The following is a 26,725-nucleotide window of genomic DNA, read 5'->3' as shown; positions in this document are numbered from 1 at the left end:
TCTAGCATGTCGCCGATTTGACATCGCTGATTTTTTCTCTAAAAGAAGTTATATATAAGTAGTTTGTCAAAGGACTCTCTCATTTCAAACATAGACAGAGATAATCATACTATCTTTGTCTTACTCTAGTACTAGCACCCAAAAGAAAAGGATAAGTACAGTTTGTATTGTTCTTATTTAATGACAAATTGGTTTGACCAACTATACTTACAGTCCGTTAACTCTCAGAATAAAATTCGTTTTTCGGGTAAAATCGGACGTAATCGCGTAATAGAAAATATATTTTTTAATGTTGATCCTAGCGAAAAAAAGTAGCATTTATTTTATAAGAAATCTCAAATAGATTATTTACGTAAAAGATAATTTTTTGCTGTGGGCTACCGTTTACGAGTTATTTACGAAAAACTAAAAAATAACAACCTTAGAATAAATTATACGTGACTTTCCCACTTTAATATATTTTAAAACATTGATCCTAGCGAAAAAGTGTACTGAATCTTTTTTGTAGGAAATTTTATATAGATTACTTATGTAGTAGAACATTTTTTGCTACGGGCCACCGTTCAAGAGTTATTTATGAAAAACTCTAAAAAGGGACCTTAACACCATAATAACATCATAATTTGACAGAGTTGCCGGTCAAAGGAATCGAGGTGGAAAGTTCCCAAATTAGTAATCTGATAGCCCACGTAGTGAAGAATCTAAAAAAAATGTTTGGACATCGAGGTTTGTACCACCTTGTATAGAGTAGTGAATACCACCATAGGTAAGTAAATATTTAAATTCATTAAAATATGTGACTTTTAAGTACTTACTGTATATTTACAAATTAAATTTAAAATTATTGTTTTAATTTATTCTTTTATTTTAAAGTAAATTTGAATTAAAACTAGAGATAAAATAAAAAACACAAACTATAAAATATACTTACTTACCTACAAAAAAAATGTGACTGTTATTACCACTCTATATAATTTCAGCCAGAAGTAGTAAATGACGGTGTGACGTTCTGTTTTCAAATTATGATTCTATTTTATATAGAATATGACATAAAGTCCAATAGCAATATAGTCATCAACCAAATATTAAGCATAACGTCATTAAATTAGGGCTTATTTTACATTGAGACAATAGGTATCCCTAACTTTTTGCGGTAAGTTTAAAACTTTTTCGAGTGAGTAAGAAAGCAGAATAGCAGTATCACCTTCGCGTGTTACCGCCGATACTCGATGTAAGTATCTTTCTAAAATCCGAAGGTCATTAGAGTTAACGGACTGTAGATAATATGTTGCGCTAGCTTCGACCCGCGACTTCATCTGCGTGGAAATACAGGGTGTCCCAAGAAGTAGTGATATACTGAAGCTGGGAGGTAGAGGACCTAGAGGGCTATCTGAATCACCCCCATGTATGTTCTGCGATTTTTCGTATTTTCGGAGTTATGATTTTTTTTTTTAATTTTTCACCTATCGCCGAGTACGATGAGATTTTTATTTATGGTGACGTGAATTATTGCGGTAGATGCTTGATTTTTTTTTGTGTGCTAAGCTGATAGATAGGCTAATTCAGTATGGTAACATTTACTATCGTTAGATCTCTGAATGGAATTAAAAAAAATTTAATGCCAAGAAAGATAAAATTACCCAGTATGTTTTATTTTTCTAAGCGCCCTTGAAGTTGTGAACATACTGGGTAATTTTATCTTTCTTGGCATTATTTTTTTTTAATTCCATTCAACACAACATTCTTGGGACACCCTGTATAATGATGATGATGATGATTTATAAACAATAATTAGGTCCTTCGCGTCGTAGCGCAAAAACAATCAAATTTTCGTTCCCCTTTGAAACCCCTTGTAATATTTAAAAAACACGAAAAAAAAGAAAGAAAAATGTTTATAGGGTTGTATCTTCTAAACCGAGCGCAAAAATATTAAAATGTTCATTCCTCTGTAAGAAACCCCTAATTAATATTTAAAAATAAAACACAAAAAAAAAAAAAAAAAAAACAAAATAAAAACTTTATAATGCTGTATCTCCTAAACCGTGCGTCGTAGCGCAAAAATAATCAAATTTACGTTCCCCTTTGAAACCCTTAAGTGATGTTTAAAAAACACGAAAAACCAGAAAAAAATAAAAAAGAAAGAAAAAGGTTTATGGGTTGTATCTCCTAAACCGTGCGTCGTAGTGCAAAAATAATAAAATGTTCATTCCTCTGTAAGAAACCCCTAATTAATATAAAAAAAAAAACAAAAAAGAAATAAAAAAAAACAAAAAAATAACTTTATAATGCTGTATCTCCTAAACCGTACGTCGTAGCGCAAAAATAATCAAATTTTCGTTCCCCAAGATTTGAGGCCCGGGGAAGGACATATACTTGGTCAACCAGATCTTGACAGTAGAAAAAGGCGGCAAATTTGAAAAATGTAGGCGCGAAGGGATATCGTCCCATAGAAAATTTGAATTTCGCGCCTTTTTTTACTGACAAGATTTGGTTGACCAGCTATAATTATTATCACCATATTTCCACGCAGATGAAGTCACGGGTCGAAGCTAGCGCACCATATTATCAAATTATAGTTGGTTAAACCAATTTGTCATTAAATAAGAACAATACAAACTATACCCATCCTTTTCTTTTGGGTGCTAGTACTAGAGTAAGACAAAGATAGTATGATTATCTCTGTCTATGTTTGAAATGAGACAGTCCTCAAACTATATATAACCTTTTTGTAGTTTCGCATTTTAAATAGAAAAAAAATCAGCGTTGTCAAATCGGCGACATGCTAGATTTCTATTGTCAGGCTAAAAGTATAATGTAATAATAATTTAAAAATTCATCGTGTAACCTATATAGGAAGAAAACAAACAAATAAAAAACATGAGAACTATGAGAGTATGGATCACTCCATACGCAGAAGTGATTGATGGCTGAACATATATTCTGAAATTCGGCAACGCTTTGAAGAAAAAATCCATTGACGCCTATTCTCCACAGATGACACGAGAAGAAATATTGTCTGAAACAAAACTGCAATGCTGATTTTATACGCAGATAGGTATCCAAAATTTACACTATCATCAGAAAAAAAGACGTTTGAGTTTATGGAGACATGACAGAAGACGCGGTATGCTGAAGAATATGTTGTCACGAAAGGAGCGGCAGTCCGTTTAAATGTAAATATGTTGGAATTATGACCTTCTACTGGTGTCAGCGAGCTTGCCGTGATACCTTCACGAGCTAATCACAGCGGAGAATGATAAAATCATGGTTCCTACTGTGCGATACATTTATGTGTATTGAATCGAAGCTGTTGCCGGCCTAACTCCAATTTGTGGCTAAATGTTTTGGTGCTTGTAGTTTCTAAGTACTTATTCTAAATTAAATACTCTGATTGAAACATAATTAGATTGTTTTTTATTATTATTTATTTCTCTATTTTCACTTTATTGCACGACACATAGGACGTTTTGCCAAATGGAATTCTCTACGAGTCAGGCGTAAGGCAAACAGAGATTGGTATTGGTATGTAGGTTATAAAAGCGACCGTATGTCAAACAGCTATTAATCTGGTTGCTGGCAGTATACATCTTTCGTGCAGGTATATTATACTGTTAAATCGTACCTATGCTAAAAAAGTGACGAACTCAGAAAGTGACGAACTCAGAAAGTGACGTCCTCAGAAAGTGGCGTTCTCAGAAAGTGACGTACTCAGAAAGTGACGTCCTCAGAAAGTGTCGTACTCAGAATGTGACGATCTCAGAAAGTGACAAAATCAGAAAGTGACGAACTCAGAATGTGACGATCTCAGAAAGTGACAAAGTCAGAAAGTGACGAACTCAGAATGTGACGTCCTAAGAAAGTGACATACTCCGCCTGAACCGATTTTTTAGAGTACCTCCCCTACACGTAAAGTGGGAGTGGAATTATTTTTCAATTCGCTTCAACCCTATCATATATAGGTTTAGGGGCTCTGTCTGCTTTATCCTAATTATCCGTGTTGCGACAATTGCGACATGCACAGTCGTTCTAATTTGTTCTATGCATCCTCTCCGCATCACTCATCGTTGCAATCGGCTCCTAATATGTAGTTTAGAAATATTGACTGCATGTGGCATGGCAAAGGAAACGTTAATTGTGAACAAGTCCGCAGGCCGTCGCGGCGGAGTGGCTGAGCACCTGAGTGCCGCGCGACCGCCGGCTGCTGATAACGCAAGTTTTAATGAGGCGCCGCGCCGCCGAGATGTGTGGAACTTGCCGCTGATCTCGTTACCGCGCCGCGGACTTGCTTATCTCTGATGCATGCTACTTCGCTCGACAGCTACAATGCGCTCCTATTCCGTTCCGACCTATTCCTGCCCGCCTACTTCGGTGCATAGCTTCACAATTCCACATTACTGTTGCCATGCTCCGATATCAGCGAGTTGCGTTTACGCGCGCGACTCCTTAGGTACTTGAAGTCGCGCTAGATGTATAGAGTCGCGCGCGAGAACGGAACTCATGCTAGCAGGTCAGTTACTTATAGCTAGTATAGCTACTTATTTAATCAATTGGCTGTAATTAAAATAAGTAATTTAATATGTATTTATAAGTGAAACAATCAATCGAAAATATGTAGAATGAAGCCAACTTTTTTTACAGTACATATGGCGCTATTTTCCCGAACTAGTACGGGAAATAGCACTTTCCGTGCGTATGTCGAAAGTTTAAAGTGCCATATGTACTGTAAAACGTGCGTTGTACGATACACGTGCGAATAGGTAATTCGAATCGCAACTCGTGCCGATTTAAAACACTCCCTTCGTTCGTGTTTTAATTTATCGCCACTCGTTTCGAATTTCCTCTTTTCAGCACTTCTATCGTAAATAACTATTCTCGAACAGTAGGTAGGTATAATATGTAAAAAAAAGATAAAAGATAAAAAAGATAGTTTATTCAAGTAGGCATAATTACAATGCGCTTATGAACGTCAAATAAAGCTAACTGTAGGTAACATAATGTCACAATCAGTCCAATATGCCAAACAATATACCTACTAACGAATTCATTCAACGGTTCGTTACAACTGCTACTGTACGAGTAAGTTTTTCTGATTTGACCTGCCAGTCCGAATATTTATTGTTAAGTTCACGGTTACGTTAAAATATAGGTGACACATTCAGCCTTGTGATAAATACGTAAGAACTCGCTACGGCGCGGCGGCCTAATTGGGGCAACGGGTAACGGATTCAGACCGGCGAGTGCTCTGCTCACACAAACATATTTCAAATATGTATAACAAACTTATTTGAAAACACGAATGACACGAGTCTAGCGCGAGTCATCATTTAAACGGTTCGGGTTCGGGCCGAAGCGTCCGATACTTCAGTTTTCTATAGAAAACATCACGTGGTCACCAATCACCCGTCATAGAAAACGCCACGGCCCGGATCCGAACCGTTGCGTGCGTCATCCTTAACTCTACTACTTAAAATGAGCCAGATAAATAAAATGTGGGTTCAAAGTTGGCATCTCCTATAATTGGACGTAATCTGACACACCTACCCTACTTCCTCGTATTGTTTTTTTTTTGTATTATTATTATACCTAATTTAGCTAGATTTTACCTAATTTAGCAACTCTAACTAAAGGTACCTACCTACCTACCTATATTTAACGATGGATCGATCTTATTTATGCTTAGTTTCCTACGTTTGACTTATTAGATTAGATCATGATATTCATGATACTCCTAGTATGTACTATGTACCCACGTAACAATGACCGCACATGTGGTCTTCTTTAGCCGATGACGTAACTGGCACTCTTAATACGTATTATTCTAACACGCAGTGAAGTCAACTACATATTAGCCCGTATAAGACACATTTATCTTCAATTAAAATGTAGTCAATATTGTACTCTAAAGTTATCTTCTAGGTCCACGTACATGATTTAATACAATATGTTTTGTATACAACTCATACATATAAAATATGACCCGCCCCGGCTTCGCACGGGTTAACAAATAAGTAGAGTTAGAATAAGTTTTTGACTATTAAAAACTTAGTCTTATTTTTACCCGTGTTTTATATTTACCCCACCTGACAGACCTAGTACAGAAACGTTGATGCTGACAGCCTTTATTGAGTGTTTTTGAAAGGCTAATAATATTCTTGAAAGTTTTTTAAAAAGCGGAACCAAGTAGTTGCACCGTAAAACTGAAGATTCAATGCAAGTAACACTGTTTACTTGATTACTTTAAATTAAAGTGAGTGTTGGCTTAGGAATTTGTAGTTTAAAGGAGTTACTTACAATAATTTAAACTAATTTTTAAGTCATACCGAACACGTTTCCATTTTGCCACTTTCGACCCTAACACGTAAAAGTATTCAGACCATATAGACCAGGATCTCTAGAACTGTGTCGTATGCATAATTGTTAGACCGCAGTTTGACTTCTGATCCTTGTAGCGGTGCTCCCAAGCTTCAAGGAACTCGATGTTGCCGGGCTGAAAAGTGGTGCCGTTTCCACCACCAGCCCTTTGAATTTTCCCCTTTCAATTCTCATACATTCGCTGTTGAAAAACTAAACTTTTTCACAAATAGGACTTATGCGGGTCTAGCTCTTAGCGTATTTGCACTACCTAATTAAAAATGATATCAATTGAAAGTACGTTTAATTACCTTTACAATGACATATTTTTTTGTTTGCAAAAAATATTATTTATTTGAATTTTGGACTTTAAAAAAAAAGTTGCAAATACAAGTTTGAAGGGCCGGTGTTGTGTATGTTTGCAAAAGCAGAGGCCCGTATGAAATGTGCATCATAGGAACCTTTTTTTAGCATTTTGAAATGTAGTTTTCAATTTATTTAGACCACTGAAAAACCTGATAAATGCCAAAACGGCTGAATTCACTTACCATAAACATATTACACGACCCAACTCTTATTAGAACTAGTCCACCATTTTAACTGATATAGCTCCAGTAGTTTCTATTATTAATGATAATTTTCTGGCTTGAGTTATGAAACAAGCATTAAACACAACTTTATCTAACATCTGTTAAGTGCATAAGTATGATCCTGACCATTTTCAGGCCGTTTTTTTCCATAACGGAGACGCTTTAGAAATTAGCATAACGCGCCACCCTTCAAACAGTTATTTTCATGTTTTTTTCAAACATCTTAAACTTAATAGGATAATATTCTCTGTAAACTTAAAATATGTCTTTGTAAAGATAAATAAACGTTCTTTCAATTAATACCAATCTTAATTAGGTAGTGCCAATACACTAAGATCTAGATCCACATAAGTCCTATTTGTGAAAAAAGTTTAATTTTTTCTACAGCGATTGTATGAGAATTGTGGGGTAGGGGAAAATTCAAGGGGCTGGTGGTGGAAACTGCACCACTTTTCATCCCGGCAACATCGAGTTCCTTGAAGCTTGGGAGCACCGCTACAAGGATCAGAAGTCAAACTGCGGTCTAACAATTATGCATACGACACAGGTCTAGAGATCCGTCTAATATGATATTTTTCAAAAAAGGAATAAATATATTTTTTATATGTAATGACATCTGTGACATTATTGGTAACTACGTAAATTGTACTTACCTTAGATATTATACAGTGTGTAAGTCAAATACGGGCAATAAATTAAACCAGATATAGAATTTACCGGTCTTATCATTAATTAAGATGTTTTTTAAGTTACACTTAATTATGACCCCGTGATTAATTTTTTCCACATGTACCGAGCAGCAATGTACTGTAAACATTAAGAAACAAGATGATAATGACATTACGAGATACGAGCTTTTCATAGTAACTGCCAACAAGCGTTGACAGTTACTTTAAAAAGCTCGTATCCCGTAACGTGTGTGGTGTATTACATTGCGGGCCGAATTATTTTGTATGGTTATAATTTTCAATGCATTTCTAAGTAAAATCTATCTCAATATACTTTTTAGGTCCTATGCTAACCACCGTTTAAATATTCGCCCGTATTGGATTTACACACTGTAGATTAAGTTAGCTTTTACAAATCGAGATAGAGAATGTTCTCACCGGCACAACACTAGTGGTAGTCCTGTCATTCTGTGCCGATTGGAACGAGCCGGCTACTTAACCAATTATTCACACTGGTTAACCGACGTTTGTTCAGATCAAATCTAACCGAGCCAAGGCTCCAAACCAAAAGCAATAGAAAACCTACAGGACGCGCTAATGCGGATTAATGATATGAATTTTAATGGCTGGGCTATTTGCTAAGCCGAGCATGTACAATCGACGTCAAAGGTAAGTTTACACTTTTGCACCTTACTCCTTTGTCATAAGGTGAAAAATTAAAACATACCTAAACAATCCCCATATTAAATTAACATACCTAGTATCTACGTATTACCAAATTGACAAATTGTTGGATCTATTCAATTATATCGAATTGTCTGTAATAGGGCAATGGATCACTTCCTGGGGCAACGTACCGGCTATTCCAGCATTACCAGCTGATCTCTTATAACCTTATAAGTAAATATGTAGTGGGTAAATGTTCTTTATTCGGCGTCAGTCTAGCTAGCGGCCCTTAAGCATTTTGCGAGTGACGCACCCAGAACACCTGTCCCCTACTAATCCCTAATTACCTACCGATCTTAATATATTACTCCTATTAGCTACCAAACTGTTTTGTGTTTCTCGGGAAACTTTGTTTTGTCAAATTTTAGCCATGAGATTACGACGGCTGGCTTCTTTAGACGACCTCCGAGAAATGTACAAAAAATTGAATAGTAATTATAATTGTTTGAAAGTTAAGTGCTAAGCTCGTAGGGTTTAGTCGGTATTACAGTAAGTAAAGGAAGCGATTTTATGACAGGTGCGACCGGAGTGCGGGAGCGGGGCAGCCAGGCAGGTACGCACGGACAGGTACATTAGGGTCGTTTGTTTACGACCATTAATAACGCGCTGTATTGTTTAAACTAGAGACCAAAATGTTAACATAATTGAGCATCAACATTTTATAACACTGTTTTTCTCATAATAATACCTATGTATAATGTATGGATATATAATATTCCACTGTATGGAACCCTAATATTTAAGTATGTACTATAATAATTTATTATACAAGGTGCTTCCTGTAACAGGAGCAATAAATTAAACTGTAGGCTGTACTCCTCAAACTGACCAACATTTGTTCAGCAACTTTAAAAAAATATGAATCCTTTAGACTTCCTCTTTTTCATACAAAATAAATATTGCCTTCAATGTACGCTGACATCAGTGTGTTTGACGTTGCTTGTCAGTCTTGTCACGCTTTAAACATAACAAAATTTGCAATACATTGCGTCTTAGAATAAACTTTAAAGTGTAATAAAAATCAAAACCTGAGTTATTTTCAAAAGTTGCTGAACAAATGTTGGTCAGTTTGAGGAGTACAGACTACAGTTTAATTTATTGCTCCTGTTACAGGAAGCACTCTGTATAGTACCTACCTAAATATTAAAGTTCCATTAATAAACCTACTCTATATATAATAGGATGATATGAAATATGTTACCGAGCCGTAGCGTGGCCGTAGCGTACAACGTATTGTACGCTCTTAATTTAAATATCAGTTGTCAGTCAAAAACTAATTCCCCGAGTATAGGGATTACAATGGTAACGTCCGTCCTGCACAAGTAAGCTAGTTGCATCCACAGACAACACATCCTCCAGACTGAGCATAGTAGTGCTACCTCTTCTGCCACAAATAATTATACGGTAATTTTACTCCATTTCGAGTCAAAGTGTCTTTGTGTGATGTCCGTGTCTTTGAACGGACCAATCACGGCACGGGACTCGCTCACCTCGTCCCCCGCACCCCAACATTTTTGTCAGCATCGATTTCATGAAATAATTGCTCTAAACTCCGTCTAAAGGATTCCTAGTCTATGGTTGCATCAAACTATAGAGTCTGTGCGGAAAGAGAAGAGTCCTAAAATGTATTGTATCCCATACGTTTCATGAATCTTCTCTTTCCGCACAGACTAGAATAAAGTGCTTAAAGTAATGCATGTTGATTATAAGATTTAATCGTTATGTGTTCGTAATTCGTATACTGGGACTGGGTGTATAATGAGTAATAATGACTGAATAGCGAAGTGATTCTTTACTGGGACTGGGTGTATAATAACATGATTGACTGAATAGCGAAGTGATTCTGTACTGGGACTGGGTGTATAATGAATGACATATTATTGACTTAATAGCGAAGTGATTCTGTACTGGGACTGGGTGTGTAATGAATGACACTATTGACTGAATAGCGAAGTGATTCTGTACCTACTGGGACTGGGTGTATAATAACATTATTGACTGAATAGCGAAGTGATTCTCTACTGGGACTGGGTGTATAATTAATGACATTATTGACTGAATAGCGAAGTGATTCTGTACTGGGACTGGGTGTATAATAACATTATTGACTGAATAGCGAAGTGATTCTGTACTGGGACTGGGTGTATAATTCATGACATTATTGACTGAATAGCGAAGTGATTCTGTACTGGGACTGGGTGTGTAATGAATGACATTATTGACTGAAAAGCGAAGTGATTCTGTACTGGGACTGGGTGTGTAATGAATGACATTATTGACTGAATAGCGAAGTGATGGGACTGGATGTGTAATGACATTATTGACTGAATAGCGAAGTGATTCTGTACTGGGACTGGGTGTGTAATGACATTATTGACTGAATAGCGAAGTGATTCTGTACTGGGACTGGGTGTATAATGAATGACATATTATTGACTGAATAGCGAAGTGATTCTGTACTGGGACTGGGTGTGTAATGACATTATTGACTGAATAGCGAAGTGATTCTGTACTGGGACTGGGTGTATAATGAATGACATATTATTGACTGAATAGCGAAGTGATTCTGTACTGGGACTGGGTGTATAATGAATTAATGACATTATTGACTGAATAGCGAAGTGATTCTGTACTGGGACTGGGTGTATAGTGAATGACATTATTGAATGAATAGCGAAGTGATTCTGTACTGGGACTGGGTGTATAATGAATGACATTATTGACTAAATAGCGAAGTGATTCTGTACTGGGACTGGGTGTGTAATGACATTATTGACAGAATAGCGAAGTGATTCTGTACTGGGACTGGGTGTGTAATGACCGAGTCCCGATAGCCGCTTACTCCGTAGGCAGTGATAGCGAAGTGATTCTGCCCACAAAGCTGATGGTGATGGTCCACTTCAAACTTCAAATCTAGGTGAGACAATTATAATGGCCATAGATATGTGTATGTATGTTTGTAACTTAACCCTTAAATGCATGATTTTTTGTATAATTCCCTAATAAATTGAAATAGATGGGAAATGTTGTATAAATTGTGGGAAAAATAAATAAAAGTAATTAAAAAATTATATATACAATAATATGCATATTGAGCCACGGGCCATCAAAATATACGATTTAGATCAACATCATAATGCATTTAAGGGTTAAAGTACAGTGGAATCCGTTTATTATGACTCCGCCTATACTGACGAACCGCTTACTATGACGTAATTACCGTGCGAAGTTTGGTTTTCATATAAAATTCTTAGTGACAAAGTCGAATATGATGACTTCGCTTATAGTGACAAACCGCTTACTATGACCTAAAAATCCTATTTTCATGAAATTATGTCCGGTTATACTGACACTTCGCTGGTTTTCGTGGCCGTCCCCACATCTTTCCCTGCGAGGACGTTTGGTGCGTGCGTGGCGTTTACGTTGATTTAGTTTTGACTCTCGGTGACAAGTTGACAATTGGTTCCAGGTTATTAAAACTCATTTCTTACAAAGGAATTCGAGATTAATTCGGAAAAGTTTACAATAATAAGAAATTAATCCACTATGCTTTATATGACATCCGCTTAGTATGACGTGTTTGTCACTTCCCTTCGATGTCATTATAAGCGGATTGTACTGTATATGTAAGTTATGGATTTTTTCTATATATTTAATAACCTATTATCGACTCCTGGTTCTCTATCTCTACCTATATATAGCTCTCTCTAATCTCTATCTAACATTTAATCATTATTTTTTCTCTAGGTAGGTACTATTTATTTTATAGGCATGGTTTTTTTTGTTTACCTATTGATGTGATGTGCATTATCTCTTATTTGTAATTACTTAGCTACAATGAATATTCAGTGGGTTGCCTGTTTTACTCGAAAGAAAATAGTGTCGAAGGAAATAAATTGGTTCTGTCATTACTAGAGGCGAATCTTGGAAATAATAATCAAAATTAGAACTGGAAAATTAACAAATAATAAGGAACTAAACTAATAGAATAACTAGTAAATTCAGTGCAACTTGAAGTCAATTTGTACGCAGTACACACTACACAGTGTAATTAAAGCATAATTATATTTAAATAGATATAATATAGTTATAATAGGTCGGTGTGATGTGGTGGATGAGTCACGTGACGCTGTCGCCCGCGCGGTAACCCGACGCGGGAAGCCCCGACTCCCCGAGTGCCAAGCAAAGCACCGCTTCGGCGTGGGCCCCGACCCCGAGCCAGACCGCTCACACCGCCATTTAATTCACAACCTTATTTAGGTATTATACCTATATCCTCTTAAGAATCTTAAGTCCCGATGTCTTTTAAAAGAACAAAATCAAATCGAATTATGAACTGTAATTGGAACAAAAGAAGGTTCCAAATTCAAAAATAACATAGAAAATATTAAAAACATCATAAATAATAAAAAACAGGGATCGACTTTGAACTGTAATATAAAAATGATAATGGCTATATTAAGTACAGTCACCACACGGGACTGGTATGCCATTTAAAGTTCTTGCTAAATTGGAAATCAATTTTTTAAACATGCAGATTACGTCTGCGAGCGATATTCCAAATTTTTTATTAAAGGAAAAAATGGAAAAATTACGCTTCCGGCAGGACTTGAACCCGCAACCTCCGCAATCCGTGCGTTAGCTCTGCCAATTGAGCTACGGAAGCCTACCAGAATATTGCGAATTTTTCCATTCCTTCCCTCATGCACACGCCTTTGGGGTGGCGTATAGCGACATCTACCGAGAGACGATTACAGCTCTTTAACGGCACCGGAGTCTCAAGTTGCATTGAGAATTCACCAGTAACAATGTGCTAACCCGTACTAAATCAATTTTTTAAACATGCAGATTACGTCTGCGAGCGATATTCCAAATTTTATATTAAAGGAAAAAATGGAAAAATTACGCTTCCGGCAGGACTTGAACCCGCAACCTCCGCAATCCGTGCGTTAGCTCTGCCAATTGAGCTACGGAAGCCTACCAGAATATTGCGAATTTTTCCATTCCTTCCCTCATGCACGTAGCTCCGTAGCTTCCGTAGCTGATGATAATAATGATATTGAGGTTTCTAATATCATTTTTTTCTAACCTGAATAGTTTGCGCGAGAGACACTTCCAAAGTGGTAAAATGTGTGTCCCCCCCCCCTGTAACTTCTAAAATAAGAGAATGATAAAACTAAAAAAAATATATGATGTACATTACCATGTAAACTTCCACCGAAAATTGGTTTGAACGAGATCTAGTAAGTAGTTTTTTTTTATACGTCATAAATTGCCTAAGTACGGAACCCTTCATGGGCGAGTCCGACTCGCACTTGGCCGCTTTTTTCCTTTAATATAAAATTTTAAATTGGAAATTCTATATCGTTAGTATTGACCAACCAATTTAGCAAGGACCCTAAATGGCGCAACAATCGCGGAGCGTGATGGTACATACCTAGTTGGTACGTATAAAGACCTATAGGTACATAATATTGCTTCTCACTGCGTGTATTCACCTACGGCGGCGTGTATTTACACTATTTACGTAGGTACCTACATAATTAATTAAAATGGACAAATTGACTAGTTTAAAACAGTGGAGAAGAACCGCGTGCATTGAACGGCGAATCGCGAGTGTAACACGGCGATAACCCCTCGGGAGCGACCAGCAAATGTCTGGACTGGACTACGAGAATAATTAGCTCGGCGCCTTATCGCTGTTAGTTAATACCGCGGGCCGCTCCCGAGCCCGATCCCGACCGCTGCGTGCCAACCAGCCGCTGCGACTGGCTTCACTATCACTACATACTACATAGTATAAAACAAAGTCGCTTATCCCGCTGTCTGTCTGTCTGTATGTATCCTTAGATCTTTAAAACTACGCAACGGATTTTGATGCGGGGTTTTTAATAGATAGAGTGATTCAAGAGGAAGGTTTATGTATCATGTGTCGCTAGTTCTTTATATTTATGCCAATACGTGCTTTGCCATCACTTTCTTTACCGACTCCCAAATTTCATAGGACACACGGAAGTGATTATGTATTGTCCACAAACGTCTTAATTTTAAATCCGAATTGTGTATAGTTCTTTATATTCTACATCTACGTTAACTACGTGTATGTGAGGTGTGCAATAAAGAGTATTGTATTGACTGTATTGTATTGTATATTCGTTTTTTTAATTACCTATACATCAAGTTCTGGCATGGGATGGGATCCACGAGGAACTGAGCTGACTGTACCTTTACTAAATGTGCCATTTGATGTATAGGTACAACGGATGAAGACCAAAACGAAAATCTCGTAAGCATTTTACATTTGGTGCATGTCATTGATGTGAATTGGTACTGATTATGAATTTATGAATACCATACATATACAATTTAATGAGCCACGGAACTCCGGAATAAGACGATGTGGGACCTGTCCTAGATAGCCGTTTTTGTGATAATTGTAGATATGAGATACAATTCCTGGTCGTCGGTCTGGGATAGTGTTTTAAGGAGTCAATGAAGTACAGTCAGCTGCAGTGAAGGTGTACCCACCGCCCCTGTAGGTAAGTAGAAATTTGTATGCAAAGGTGCTAAGCTAATAGTAGGTATAGCTGACTGTAGATATTAGAAAGATTGACTTCAACTAGGTAGCGGACCTAGTTTAAAGAATTTTCATAAACATTTAATTTTCATAAGTCTTCTATAATAGCTATCTGCTGCATTGTCCGTCCAGTGCAGTGGCGTCCTCATTGGGAGAGTTGTGTTTTCTAATAAACTAATTATGTTACATGTATGTATGAATATACAATCGCCATTATTAACTTCCACAATTCTACTACAACAATATAAATGATGAATTATTTTGGAGTGTGCACTTGGATATTTTGAAATACCTAGCATGAAGACGTTACACGCGGCTCAGAATGAGTTTGAGCGCAGTACCTGCGAGCGCCGCCGGCGCAGGTACCGGTCGGTCGCGGACCCACAATGGCATTCCTACCATCCGAAATGAATCAAAATTCATTGCAGCAGCTCTCGCGCCAAGCTCGCGCCGCCGTCCGCCAGGATTATACCTACACGCATACATTACGCCCAAACGTATACCAAATACACTTTAAATGTTCTCACGTGCTAAAAATTCATAACGCGATTAAAGTGGCACCACCATACATAGGCGCTCGGCTCGAGTAATGTAATAGCGAGTCAGACGTGTTTTGTGCGGACAACCGCCGAGAGCCTTCCTCCTGCGGGTGCGGACTGGTTTCGTAGGTGGATCGCGACCTCCCGCGCCGGCGGGAACAATGAAAGTGAGAGAGGGCAGGAATGCGGCGGGGCGGGGGGCTGTTCCCGGTTCCCAGGCGAGGAATGCAAGCACGACTAACAAAGCCTACGCGCCGCCATTCACCCCTCGCCGCCGCCGCCTCGCCCGCTGCCGCCTCGTAGCGCTAGCGGTACCGTGTACCGTGCCCCGAAACTACACTTCATTTTTACCGACTTACAACCAAGTAGCTTTCAAAAAAGCCGGACGTGATAGATCCCAAAAATTCATCAATGCATGGATCTGCTGGTGCTCTACCTGCGACTTGATACCTACCTAGGTACTTAACTAACCCTAGTCCCTAACGACAAAAGGTAATTTCTCAAATCAATTATTACAAGTTGCCTATGTATACTAATTAAAGTATCTTCTTGTCGGCACAAGGCATACCTATACAGTTATGCATAATATTATGAATGTATGTATGTACATACATAGGTACCTCTATTTTCGAAACAGTATTTTTTTTTAGATTATAAGCTTAGTATTCATTACTACCGCATGACTAGAATGTATACTTACTACAGTAAGTAGGTATACGTACTTGCTACGGCAAATAAATTCGTCTTGGTACAAGAGCTCGCTTTGAAATTATTAATAACATTTTTGTCAACAGATACATTTTTAGCTTATGTTTGCTGTTACCTATTTGAAACAAATAAACATCCCCAGAATAGAAAACGGAATACGGAAAAAGTAGTGGGCCCTGCGCGGAAGGAAGCGGAGCGGAACACGGGCGATCGCGATCACGCCGCGCTGCAATTCGACTCCTGCGCGCCGGCGCCGGCGCCGCGCCGGCCTGCGGGAGCGACCCGCACGACAGGTCAAGCTTGTGTGTGGTTACACGCGCCTGCAACGGCTACGACCTCATACCTTTCCATGTCCAGTGTCCACCCGTCTCACAACATGTGTCCTAGCACTCATGCATATAGCATGGGTCAATTATACATAGTGCTGCAGACATTTGGACTAGTCATTGAGTTTTCACTTCTGTCGGCACTCCCGGAGTGCAACCCGTTGTTTTTTTTTAATAGATAGTGATTCAAGAGGAAGGTTTACTTATGTATAATTTGTTAACCCGTGCGAAGCCGCGGCGGGTTACTTATATATCTTACAGTTAGAATTAGAATAGACTGTCAGATCAAAAACTAAGTATTTAAGCCTGATTCACTTGACAGCACATTTCTAATAGGTTTTCCTGACATCTACATCTAGGTAGAGAACTATTTTGTGTAATTTTTTTGTTTTAAAAAATTACGACCCAGTAGTTTCGGAGATAAAGGGGGATGGTTATTTTTTGCCTATTTTCTTGAATAACTTCTAAACTGTTTGGACTAAAATTATAAAAATATATATATTTGAGATTCTCACAATGAGCTCTTTCATTTGATATGAAACACGATAGTTTGAAAAACTTTATTGTTTTATTAGCTCATTTACCCCCTAAAGTGGCCCCCATGTTTAAAATTCATTTGTTTACGCGGCATGTCCGTCTTTGAGTCACAAACTTACATATGTGTACCTAATTTCAACTTAATTACTTAGTCCAGTAGTTTCGGAGAACTGTGACAGACGGAAAGACAGGCCGACAGACGCACGAGTGATCCGTTCCGTGAGGTTCCGTTTTTTCCTTTTGAGGTACGGAACCCTAAAAGTTAAAACGTACCCCGTGTACGTGTAGGTAATCCCCAAAACCCCATGGATAATTTCTGTGAAAACGGCGCATACTACGAGTACTAGGTCTAGCAACCCAATTGATTGTTATTTCATTTCCAAAAGCTAATAAGCTTGCAGAGCCTCCTTTTTGTGTCAGATAGCGTTTTGATTTTGGTTAAGAAGTTTGAGCAAATCTAGGAAACCAGCTGAAAAGGCAACATATCGCAATGAAGTACTTAAGTACTTACTTACTAGTGTTAACACTAGCCTAGGTCTCTGCAATCAGTCGCTACGGATCAGCTGCATGCATTCTGCGCGAGACTCCCGACTATTACTTACCTAGCGATCATTCGCAATTTGTGGCAACGTACTTAAGGGAATCGGTAATACCAATTTCAGTTCACATGATTCATCAAAGTTAATAATGTTTGTCATTTATACACCCATGTCCTTTAGGGACGCTGCTACGAAATTGCTACCCGATTTAAGACCATTAGCAATTAGCATATATACCTAGACCATTCGATAGGTATAAACCAATGTGACAATAAATTTCAAATAAAAATTTAAATTCTACTTAAAATTGGGTATGATAAAAAAATCTTACAATTGTGTTAATGCTACATAAATAATGATAGCCACTTAAGCCTATATCTACCTCTAGACACTTCGGCAGTGTGCCGGACTAGGTTCGAAGAAAGGCCACGCGACACTGCAGTAAGCGCAGTGTGTAAGTAAATTGATTAACAATCCCCTTCTTATTTATTAGGTACCGTAAAACGGGGTGAGTAGGTTTCGCGGGGAGAGGTGGGTTATGAATGGGGAGAGTAGGTTTGAGAGGGGGGTGAGAAGGGATTTTAAGGCTACTGCTACAAAAATAATGTATTCCAATTTAAAATGGAGCTATAGTAATACGCATAATAAAAAAAAATCCATCCAACAATCTTCCAAAATCACCTTTGTATGAAAACCCCTCTCACCCCAAATACGAGGCACTACGGGGTGAGGCGGGTTTTCCTCTTTATCGTCAAAGTTATGAAATGGAACTACCCAAAATAAAATAAAAACTAAAATACAAACGTCCGGATCACTTATTATATACACCATTCGGTTTTCATATGTAAAAATAAAATGTTATCGAGGTTTGAATTTCAGTTTTGACCCATACTCACCCCATTTTACGGTACCTACCTATTTATTTTCCTAAATTAAATATCAGTCGGACCAAGGTCGGCAATTCTGCAGACTTTGCAGTGGGAGTGACAAAGTACAAGTAGTATACTACCATAAACATCTTATAAAAATATGGATTACATTGGCACCCACACTTTGTCATTTCAAAGAATTAGTTTAGATTTTAGAAGATCTCTATTTCTTTGCAAGTTTTCTTACTCTATCTGTAGTAGTCTATAGGTAAGTACTTCAAAAGTTTTCTCTATAGGATAGGTTCACAAGATTGTTTAAAGCTCTACCTACTCCAGATTGGTAATTAGTACCTTCCTACAGTAGGTACCTAGTGTACCTACTTACAAACTCTTAAATGACAATATACATGTAATGTAGAGATAAATAAACCCCTAGGAAGTAGGTACCTATCGTGTGAGCACGAAGTGTACTTACAAACCACTCAATAGGTAGGTGTTATAAGAAATATACCAATAGTAGAAAATACATACGTATTCTATTAGGTAACTAGGTACGTAGGTACAAATGTATTTTTATAAAAAAAAACTCTGTATTCATGTAGGTATTATGTGTGTCTCTCTGTAAATGTTTTAGGTACTTATTGAGGTTGTGCAATAAAGAGGATTTGTATTGTATTCTTCAAATTTTGCTGAACGTAATGCTACCTACTTCACTACGGTAAACTGAAATAGTTAGCTACTCGACTGGGTGTAAATGAAGTGTTTATATTATATACAATCCGCACCTGGTCCATCGCTATCATCAGCTGATACATTATGCCTCAGGAAGAACTCCTCCGAGAAGGCGCAGGGAGCGGCCGCCGCGGCGACGGCCCGGGCCCCCGTCAGCGCCACCAGGACCAGCACTAAGCACCTCATGTTCACACTCGCACAATAATCCGATCGAGTACGATATGTTTTAATTGGTGCGAGTACTCGTTCGCGGACCGGTCGATAGCGCGCAGATTGCGTGCGCCCGCATTGGAGCGCCGTCCCGGACTGACATTAGGCTGGAGCGGAGCGGTACGGCGGCGGGCCGGCGGGGCGACGACACGGGTGCACGCCTGCTCGCGTGTGGCGGCGACCCGCGAGCGCATAGCACACCTCTCCTCGAGCTCAGCGCAAACACGCACGTACAGACTGCTGGGCACAGCACAGCCTTCCGAACAACACGATTTTTCCATCTATCACACACCGAAACAACTTGTTTTTGACGTCTATCAAAGAACTACTAATACCTACAGTTAATTTTATTTTATTTATAGTTCCACCTTGCACAACTTACTTCAAATGCCAAACAGTGCATTAAGCTCCGTCAAGTCGGCCAAAGCATCTGAAAAGACACTTTTTGCGTATACAAGTATATGTGCATTTACCTATATTCGTGCAAGCGAGTTTTACTGATTCATGTTAAGTACATCAATTTCAAATCAAGGCCATATTTTTACCATTCGATTGTCACTTCAGGCGTTAGGAATAAATGGCATGCGATTTTACGCGATTACCGTTTGTAGAGCTTATCTTACTAAAATGACGAAATCAACGCAAATTCTTAGATTGTGCGAACTTGTAAAGAATCATGGTCATATTATTATGTCGCAGTGGGCTATCGAAATAGTTATTTGTTTTACAAGGGGGCAAACCCCATATAGCAAATTTCATCGAAATCGTTAGAGCCGTTTCCGAGATCCTCGAAATATTCATACATAAGAATTGCTCGATTAAAGGAAGCACTGGTGGGCGGTGGCCGGTGGCCTAGCGGTAAGAGAGTGCGACTTTCAATCCGGAGGTCGCGGGTTCAAACCCTGGCTCGTACCAATGAGTTTTTCGGAACTTATGTAGGAAATATCATTTGATATGTACCAGTTGCTTTTCGGTGAAGGAAAATATCGTGAGGAAACCGGACTAATCCCAATAAGGCCTAGTTTCCCCTACGGGTTGGAAAAACTAGAGCCTACGTCAATTCTTGGGATTAGTTGTCAAGCGGACCCCAGGCTCCCATGAGCCGTGGCAAAATGCCGGGATAACGCGAGGAAGAAGATTAAATAGTATTTTATTGATCTCTAAATTAATAAATTCGTAAATTTCAAATTGTTACGTGCGCAGTAGCGAGAAAAACAGTGGGCATTTTTTTTTCTAGGCATGAGAAGATAGCAAATGACTCAACCTATCTGCCGTTTTATTTTATTATTTACAATCAAGATATACACAGTGGTATTACTAAAAGAAATTAAAAACTAGCTTAAATCTAAAATAGGCCCATCAGGCATTGTACCAAGGATGCTGGCGACATTTCCTCGGTGTATCGCAATGCTGATACTTTATGTTGTGCGAGGTAGCCGCCAGCTCGTCGGTCACCAGTTACGTCAACCACCCGCTTCGCGATTTCTGCGAAAAAACTTATGCGCGCTCGGACCCCATGGACCTAGAGTTTTAACTCCAAATGCTACAAAATGGTACTCTCTACCGAGGCTCTTAAGGTTCCGTCACACAGGCGCGTTTTCCGGGCGGTGCGTGAGCGTTTTATATGTAAAAGCGGCGCGCCCCGCTCACACCCCGCACGGAAAACGCGCCTGTGTGACGGAACCTTTATACTCTCTGCCGTTTTAATTTGGCAAACGATGTACCAAACACCCTGTGTTATGATATTTCAGCACTTAGCAGTCTAAGCACACAGACCCCGTAACTTTACATGTGTGCCTTGCCAAATGTTGTTACTTGCTTGAGATTTACCAAGTGTTTTGAATGCGGTGCCTACGACTGTTATAACTTTATAGGTACATATAAGAAGTCTTTTCTAGGATAAAGTAGGGCGAAGTGTCGGCGCGCGGCGCGGCGCGGCGCGGGTGCGCGCGCAATGTATCGAGCGCGGCCACCACTCCACTCTGCCGGAGCTCGCCCGCTGCTACGCGCGTACGATACGACTACGTGAGGCGTATTCTGATTGTATTAACAGGTAAAGAATCTGATATAGATATGATCTGTCGGTGTCAAAAGTGACGTTTCTGGTTGAAGAAAGCTGTCAGTGTCAAAAGTGACACTTCCATATCTAATTCCTTACCTCTTATGACAATCAGAATACGCCTCCGTTACACTAAGTCACTAAACCATCATTTAACACGACGGCTGACTAGGAGAATGTAGCACTCTACGTACCTAGGTCTTGCGTCGGTATCCCGTGTGTTTCACCATAGAATCGAAACCACTGAGCCGATCTTGATGAAAGAGATGTTGATCGATTTATGGCCTGGGTGAGAGAGTACATTTTTAACCGACTTGCCACAAGGACAAGGTTCGAAAAAATCCGTAAATCGGGTACCACTTTTAACCCTATTCCGGGCATAATTAGTACGATTTAACGACCACATACGCGCCATTACAATTTTAATCATTAATAACCCGGCCCTAATGAAACTAAAATGAAACTCAACCTGATAAGAAGACGTGATAGGTATGTATTATCTAGCTATGACTTCTTCAATTTATTTGAGATATTATTATTCGCTTTCGAGCTTCCTTTTCTTTCTAGCAAAATTCTAAAATGTCATATAGCTGTGATAAATGCGATATTTATAATTTATCGCCACCTGATGTTCCAGGTAGGCGCTTCATTGAGAGTTGCCGCGCTCGCGCCGCCGCGCCATCGCCACGCCGCTTGTGATAAGTCACAAGCGCCAGTGAACACTGACTGAAACACACAACCAGTATCCGGTAGCGTGAAGTGACACAACACTACAAGACAAGTAACAAAAGTGATTTTTGTCTGAGTAAAGTAACTTAACAGCATATTTTAAGGGCCGAATCGACCTGATGCCGTAGCGAACGATTCTAATGCTTTTCATTGAATCGCCTCCCAAATTAACTATCATCGAATTAATCGAATGACCAAACGCAGAGTTTGAATATAAACTACTTATACCTATCCGAAACCTATATTTATAATATATAAAATTTATTGATTTGAGGTAGAGCGAGCAATGAGCCAAAACCGAGTTAACAACTCTTAATATTTACTTAAAACTACCTACCCCTAAACTACCAACGTTGTTGTTATAAAAGGGATGTCTCATTTATTATTGATACATTTTACGCATAGAAAAAAATTAAAAGAGCCTAACGGAAGGCGCCTGGTTTATTTTTATTGTATTTGTAGATCACAATGACTAAGAAGGCACTTTGTCGGCAGATCAGAATGGTGGAATGTTTTTCTGCTAACTGCTGAGGTAAGGTGGAGCAAAAAGGTTAGAGGTGGTTGGCAAAACATCGATGAGTGCGCGCTGCCTTTTATGTGAATGGTATCTAAATCTGATCGCTGTGACGCATTTCTAGACACTTCGCATCTATAAATTCGACTTCCGGTTTACAATAACTGCAAATACATTGTAGCCATTGTAGGACTGTAGGCACGGTACTTGTACCTTCACCACGTGTTTCCTACAAGAACATTTTTGTTACTTTAATGCTCTTTTTTTCATGGTGCCCCAGTTCATTAATATGTCACTATTTCCCATTAGTAATCAATTATTGCAAAGTCAACATTAACCAATTACTTAATTAATCAAAATAAGTTAATGGGACGATTTTTAAAACAATCAAATAAATTAAGTAGAATATAATACTATAATATGTACCTATACAGGGTGCTTCCTGTATGTAACAGAAGCAATAAATTAAACTAAAGGCTGTACTCCTCAAACAGACCAACATTTGTTCAGCAACTTTTAAAAATTATGAATCCTTCAGACTTCCTCTTTTTCATACAAAATAAATATTGCCTTCAATGTACGCTGAGATCAGTGTGTTTGACGTTGCTTGTCACATGCTTGTCACGGTTTAAACATAACAAAATTTGCAATACATTGCGTCTTAGAATAAACTTAAAAGTGTAATAAAAATCAAAACACGAGTTATTTTCAAAAGTTGCTGAACAAATGTCGGTTAGCTTGAGGAGTACAGCCTACAGTTTAATTTATTGCTCCTGTTACAGGAAGCACCCTGTATAACTAAATATTTATCATTGATAAGTAGGTACTATCTCTGAGTTAGTTGTGACCTGAGAGCAGTGAAAAGTGCTACATGGCTTAATAGGTACTTGTGTAGCTGGGTAGAGCCTCGGCAAACAAGTTGTCAATGATTTTCAATGTAGGAAAAATATAATATTATCTGCAGAGCTTGTTGTCACTAATTTGTGAACTACGAACCTGGAAAAGCTATGTAGTATGAAAACGGTCGCCACGGCATTATACATATTATACAAACGTTGTATAGCGACAAAGGTGAATGAAATCTTACAGGGCATGTTTCGTCTTGTCGTCACAAGTCGGCATGACTAACACAGACCGACCCAAACCAAACCAACCTAAAAAATGAAAAAAAAAAAACAACTACAGATTGGCGTGAACAAGATTTGAATATTTGATACAACGTGCATATGTAGGTACTTATCCAATACTTTAATCATTAAACGTACCTACTTTATTTACGTACTACATGTAAGGTGAGGTACCTAAGTAAGTACGTACTTAATAATTTTATGATGCAACCTACCTAAGTAAATACATATATCAATTACCTAGGTACGCACTACGCATTATGTTAGGTAAATGGATGCTGATGGCACCTGTCTATAGCTCTTGTGACTCTTGTACCTTGAAGAAGACCTTAGAAAAAACTACGATCGTTACCGTCGAATTCAAAAAAGTAGGTACCTAAGTTTTATAACCTGTTAGTGTACCTAAATAAATACTAAGCATTTTCAAAATATTTAAATACAAATTTATGTATTTATGCTGGAAAGCCGGGTGACATACTCGTATGTATATGACCGCAGCGTAATTATCGGTGGGCGCACTGCACTGCACCCCGTCCCTGATGGAAACAAATGTATGCGCCGCGCTGCAGGAGCGCAGGCGCAGCCGCGCAAGGCGGCGTGAGCAACGCGATTGGAATGCGTCCTCGTTCACGACGCTCACTGGCCACTCGGTCCCAGGCGAAACATTGTAGCTCAGACCTCCGATCACACATAGTTATTGAGAATCTCGGGGTCAAGTTATTTAGGCATGAGCTTAGGTACAGAGGAGACAATGTTTGGTGAACAGAAAGGGACACGCGGGACGGGACCCGCCAACTCCCTCGCGCCCCGTTAATATTTTGTATCTACAGCAATCTAGGTATTTAATTTCTCGTTTTTTTTTCTGACGGTATACCTAGATAGATACATATGTACCTACAACGAAATCTCGTTGGACATTTGGCCATACATTAACCGGTTATCAGCCCCTGCAAAAGCTGGTTTCTTAACTCTTTAGATACCTACTTAAACTTAATTTGTATTAGAATAAGCTGCCCGTAAAATACCTAACTTATTTTCGGTGACTAAGAATCCAAATTTATCTACCTACATTAAATAAATTAACTACATTCAGCGCGGTTTTTGCCCCTGACAGAACGGAGACTATTAGCTTAACAAAATTTTTTTTACAAACCAACGTTCCTAAGAATTTGTTCTTATAAAATTATAACCATTTTTAAATTCTACGTAATGAATGAACTAATAAATATTAAACAGGATGTGCGGTTTTTCTTATTTTTTCTTACGTAAGGGTGAAAGGGGATCACAAACTGCCTAAAACCGTCTTACGTAATGAATGAATGGGGCCGTGCCCGGGCCGGAGCATCTGACATGTCATTTTCTATGACGGCTGATCGGAGATTACCTGGTGCTTTCCATAGAAAACAAGCTCCGGAAGCTCGGGCCCGGCCCGTGCATAAATCTACGCCGTGTACTTTGTATGCGGGTCCGGGACAACGTAAAAAACTTCGCGAAGTTCTTAAATAAAAACCGGCCAAGTGTGAGTAGGACTCGCGCACGAAAGGTTCCGTGCCGTTACGCAAAATACGGAAAACACGTTATCGTTGTTATAGCGTGCTGGACCGGTGTGCTGGGGCGTTGTCGTGGTGGAACTTGTTCTGTTTACTCATTTTTTCTCGATGTTTTTAGGGTTCCGTACCCAAAGGGCTTTTGCCGGGACCCTATTACTAAGGCTCCACTGTCCGTCTGTCAGCAGGCTGTGTCTCATGAACCGTGATAGCTAGGCAGTTGAAATTTTTACAGGTGATGTATTTCTGTTGCCGCTATAACAACATACTAAAAACAGAATATAATTAATATTTAAGTGGGGCTCCCATAAACCGTACACTTTATTCGCTCCAATATGCAAGAGTGATAGAGAGGTTACATAACAAAATTTCGACTCTCTCGTTTGCGGTAGACCCTTAGATTGTGACTTATTGGGGGAGTGGCGCCCCCTACGCAGACTTTCGCGTAATATTCCCCATTATGACAAACTGACTATACAAGTTTTTTTACAAATCACATTTATTTAACAATACAAAAATTGAATTATGACAAATTGATAAAACATTAAAAGTAAAAATACCTCTTCGTTTTATTGAGTGTCGGTAGCTGTAGTAAAATATTGACATTCAATACAAATTGTTAATTAAACCAAAGCAACCTCTAGCCGCCCGGAGGCCTATAAAAAAGTTAAATACAGCGGGGAAATGCTGCCAGCGTCCTCGGCACCATGCCAAAGGGGTCCAATTTTTTAAATTTATTTTAATTTTATTTAGTATTAGTTTTTAGTTTTATTTAGTTAAGTTAGTTTATTTCTTTTTAATGTGCAATTACCTGTTAATTTACCAATAAACGATATCAATTTTATCTTAAATTTGACATATCAAAATAAAATTTGTTTTGGCAAGTTATGATGGCTGGGCGGTTAAAGGTAGACCAATATTTTTAACTCAATATACGTACAACACTCATGACATGAATAAATGGTAGAAGTCGGTAAAATGATAATGCTCTCTAAAAAACTAAAAATATCATAATTATTCTGGTTGCATTTCATTTGTCCAGATAATGTGACGTGATCGATGGCTTTTATTTATACGCCTTGTCCAGAGCAAAGGCACTTCTTCATACAAACGTAGTCCTCATTTTCCTCTCTGGATATTGACATAATGCAAAATATTTTTGAATGACTTGATGCATAATTATTATTAACTATAGCTATGCTAGGGGGCGCTTTTTTTGTAAATATTAGGAAAAACAGATTTCATACAAATTTTTAAATGATCCTAACTTTTATAGTAAAATTCAAAAAAATCAAACGTCCCCTACGTAGCTGTGGTTGAGAGAAAACAAATTCTGTCGAAATGTTAACATCCAGAGAGGAAAATGAAGATTTCGAG

The 26,725-nt window shown here is 38.5% G+C and overlaps 2 protein-coding genes across 2 annotated transcripts in view; both read right to left on the bottom strand.

Annotated features, from left to right (window-relative positions):
- Positions 1-12,667, bottom strand: part of LOC134661309 (HIG1 domain family member 1C-like) — a 156,824-nt gene extending 144,157 nt beyond the window's left edge. The window contains exon 1 of the mRNA XM_063517312.1: positions 12,663-12,667. The gene's annotated coding sequence lies outside the window, so the exon portion shown is untranslated. The remainder of the gene's footprint in view (positions 1-12,662) is intronic.
- The window catches only part of LOC134661285 (division abnormally delayed protein), a 74,050-nt gene extending 54,572 nt beyond the window's left edge, over positions 1-19,478 (bottom strand). The window contains exon 1 of the mRNA XM_063517277.1: positions 19,216-19,478. Within this exon, the coding sequence (XP_063373347.1) occupies positions 19,216-19,348 (133 nt within the window). The 5' untranslated portion in view covers positions 19,349-19,478. The remainder of the gene's footprint in view (positions 1-19,215) is intronic.
- Between the last annotated feature and the right edge of the window lie 7,247 nt (positions 19,479-26,725).

The sequence above is a fragment of the Cydia amplana genome, chromosome Z (genome assembly GCF_948474715.1).
Source record: "Cydia amplana chromosome Z, ilCydAmpl1.1, whole genome shotgun sequence".
Lineage (NCBI taxonomy): Eukaryota > Metazoa > Arthropoda > Insecta > Lepidoptera > Tortricidae > Cydia > Cydia amplana.
This window is presented reverse-complemented; position numbering and strand designations above follow the sequence as displayed.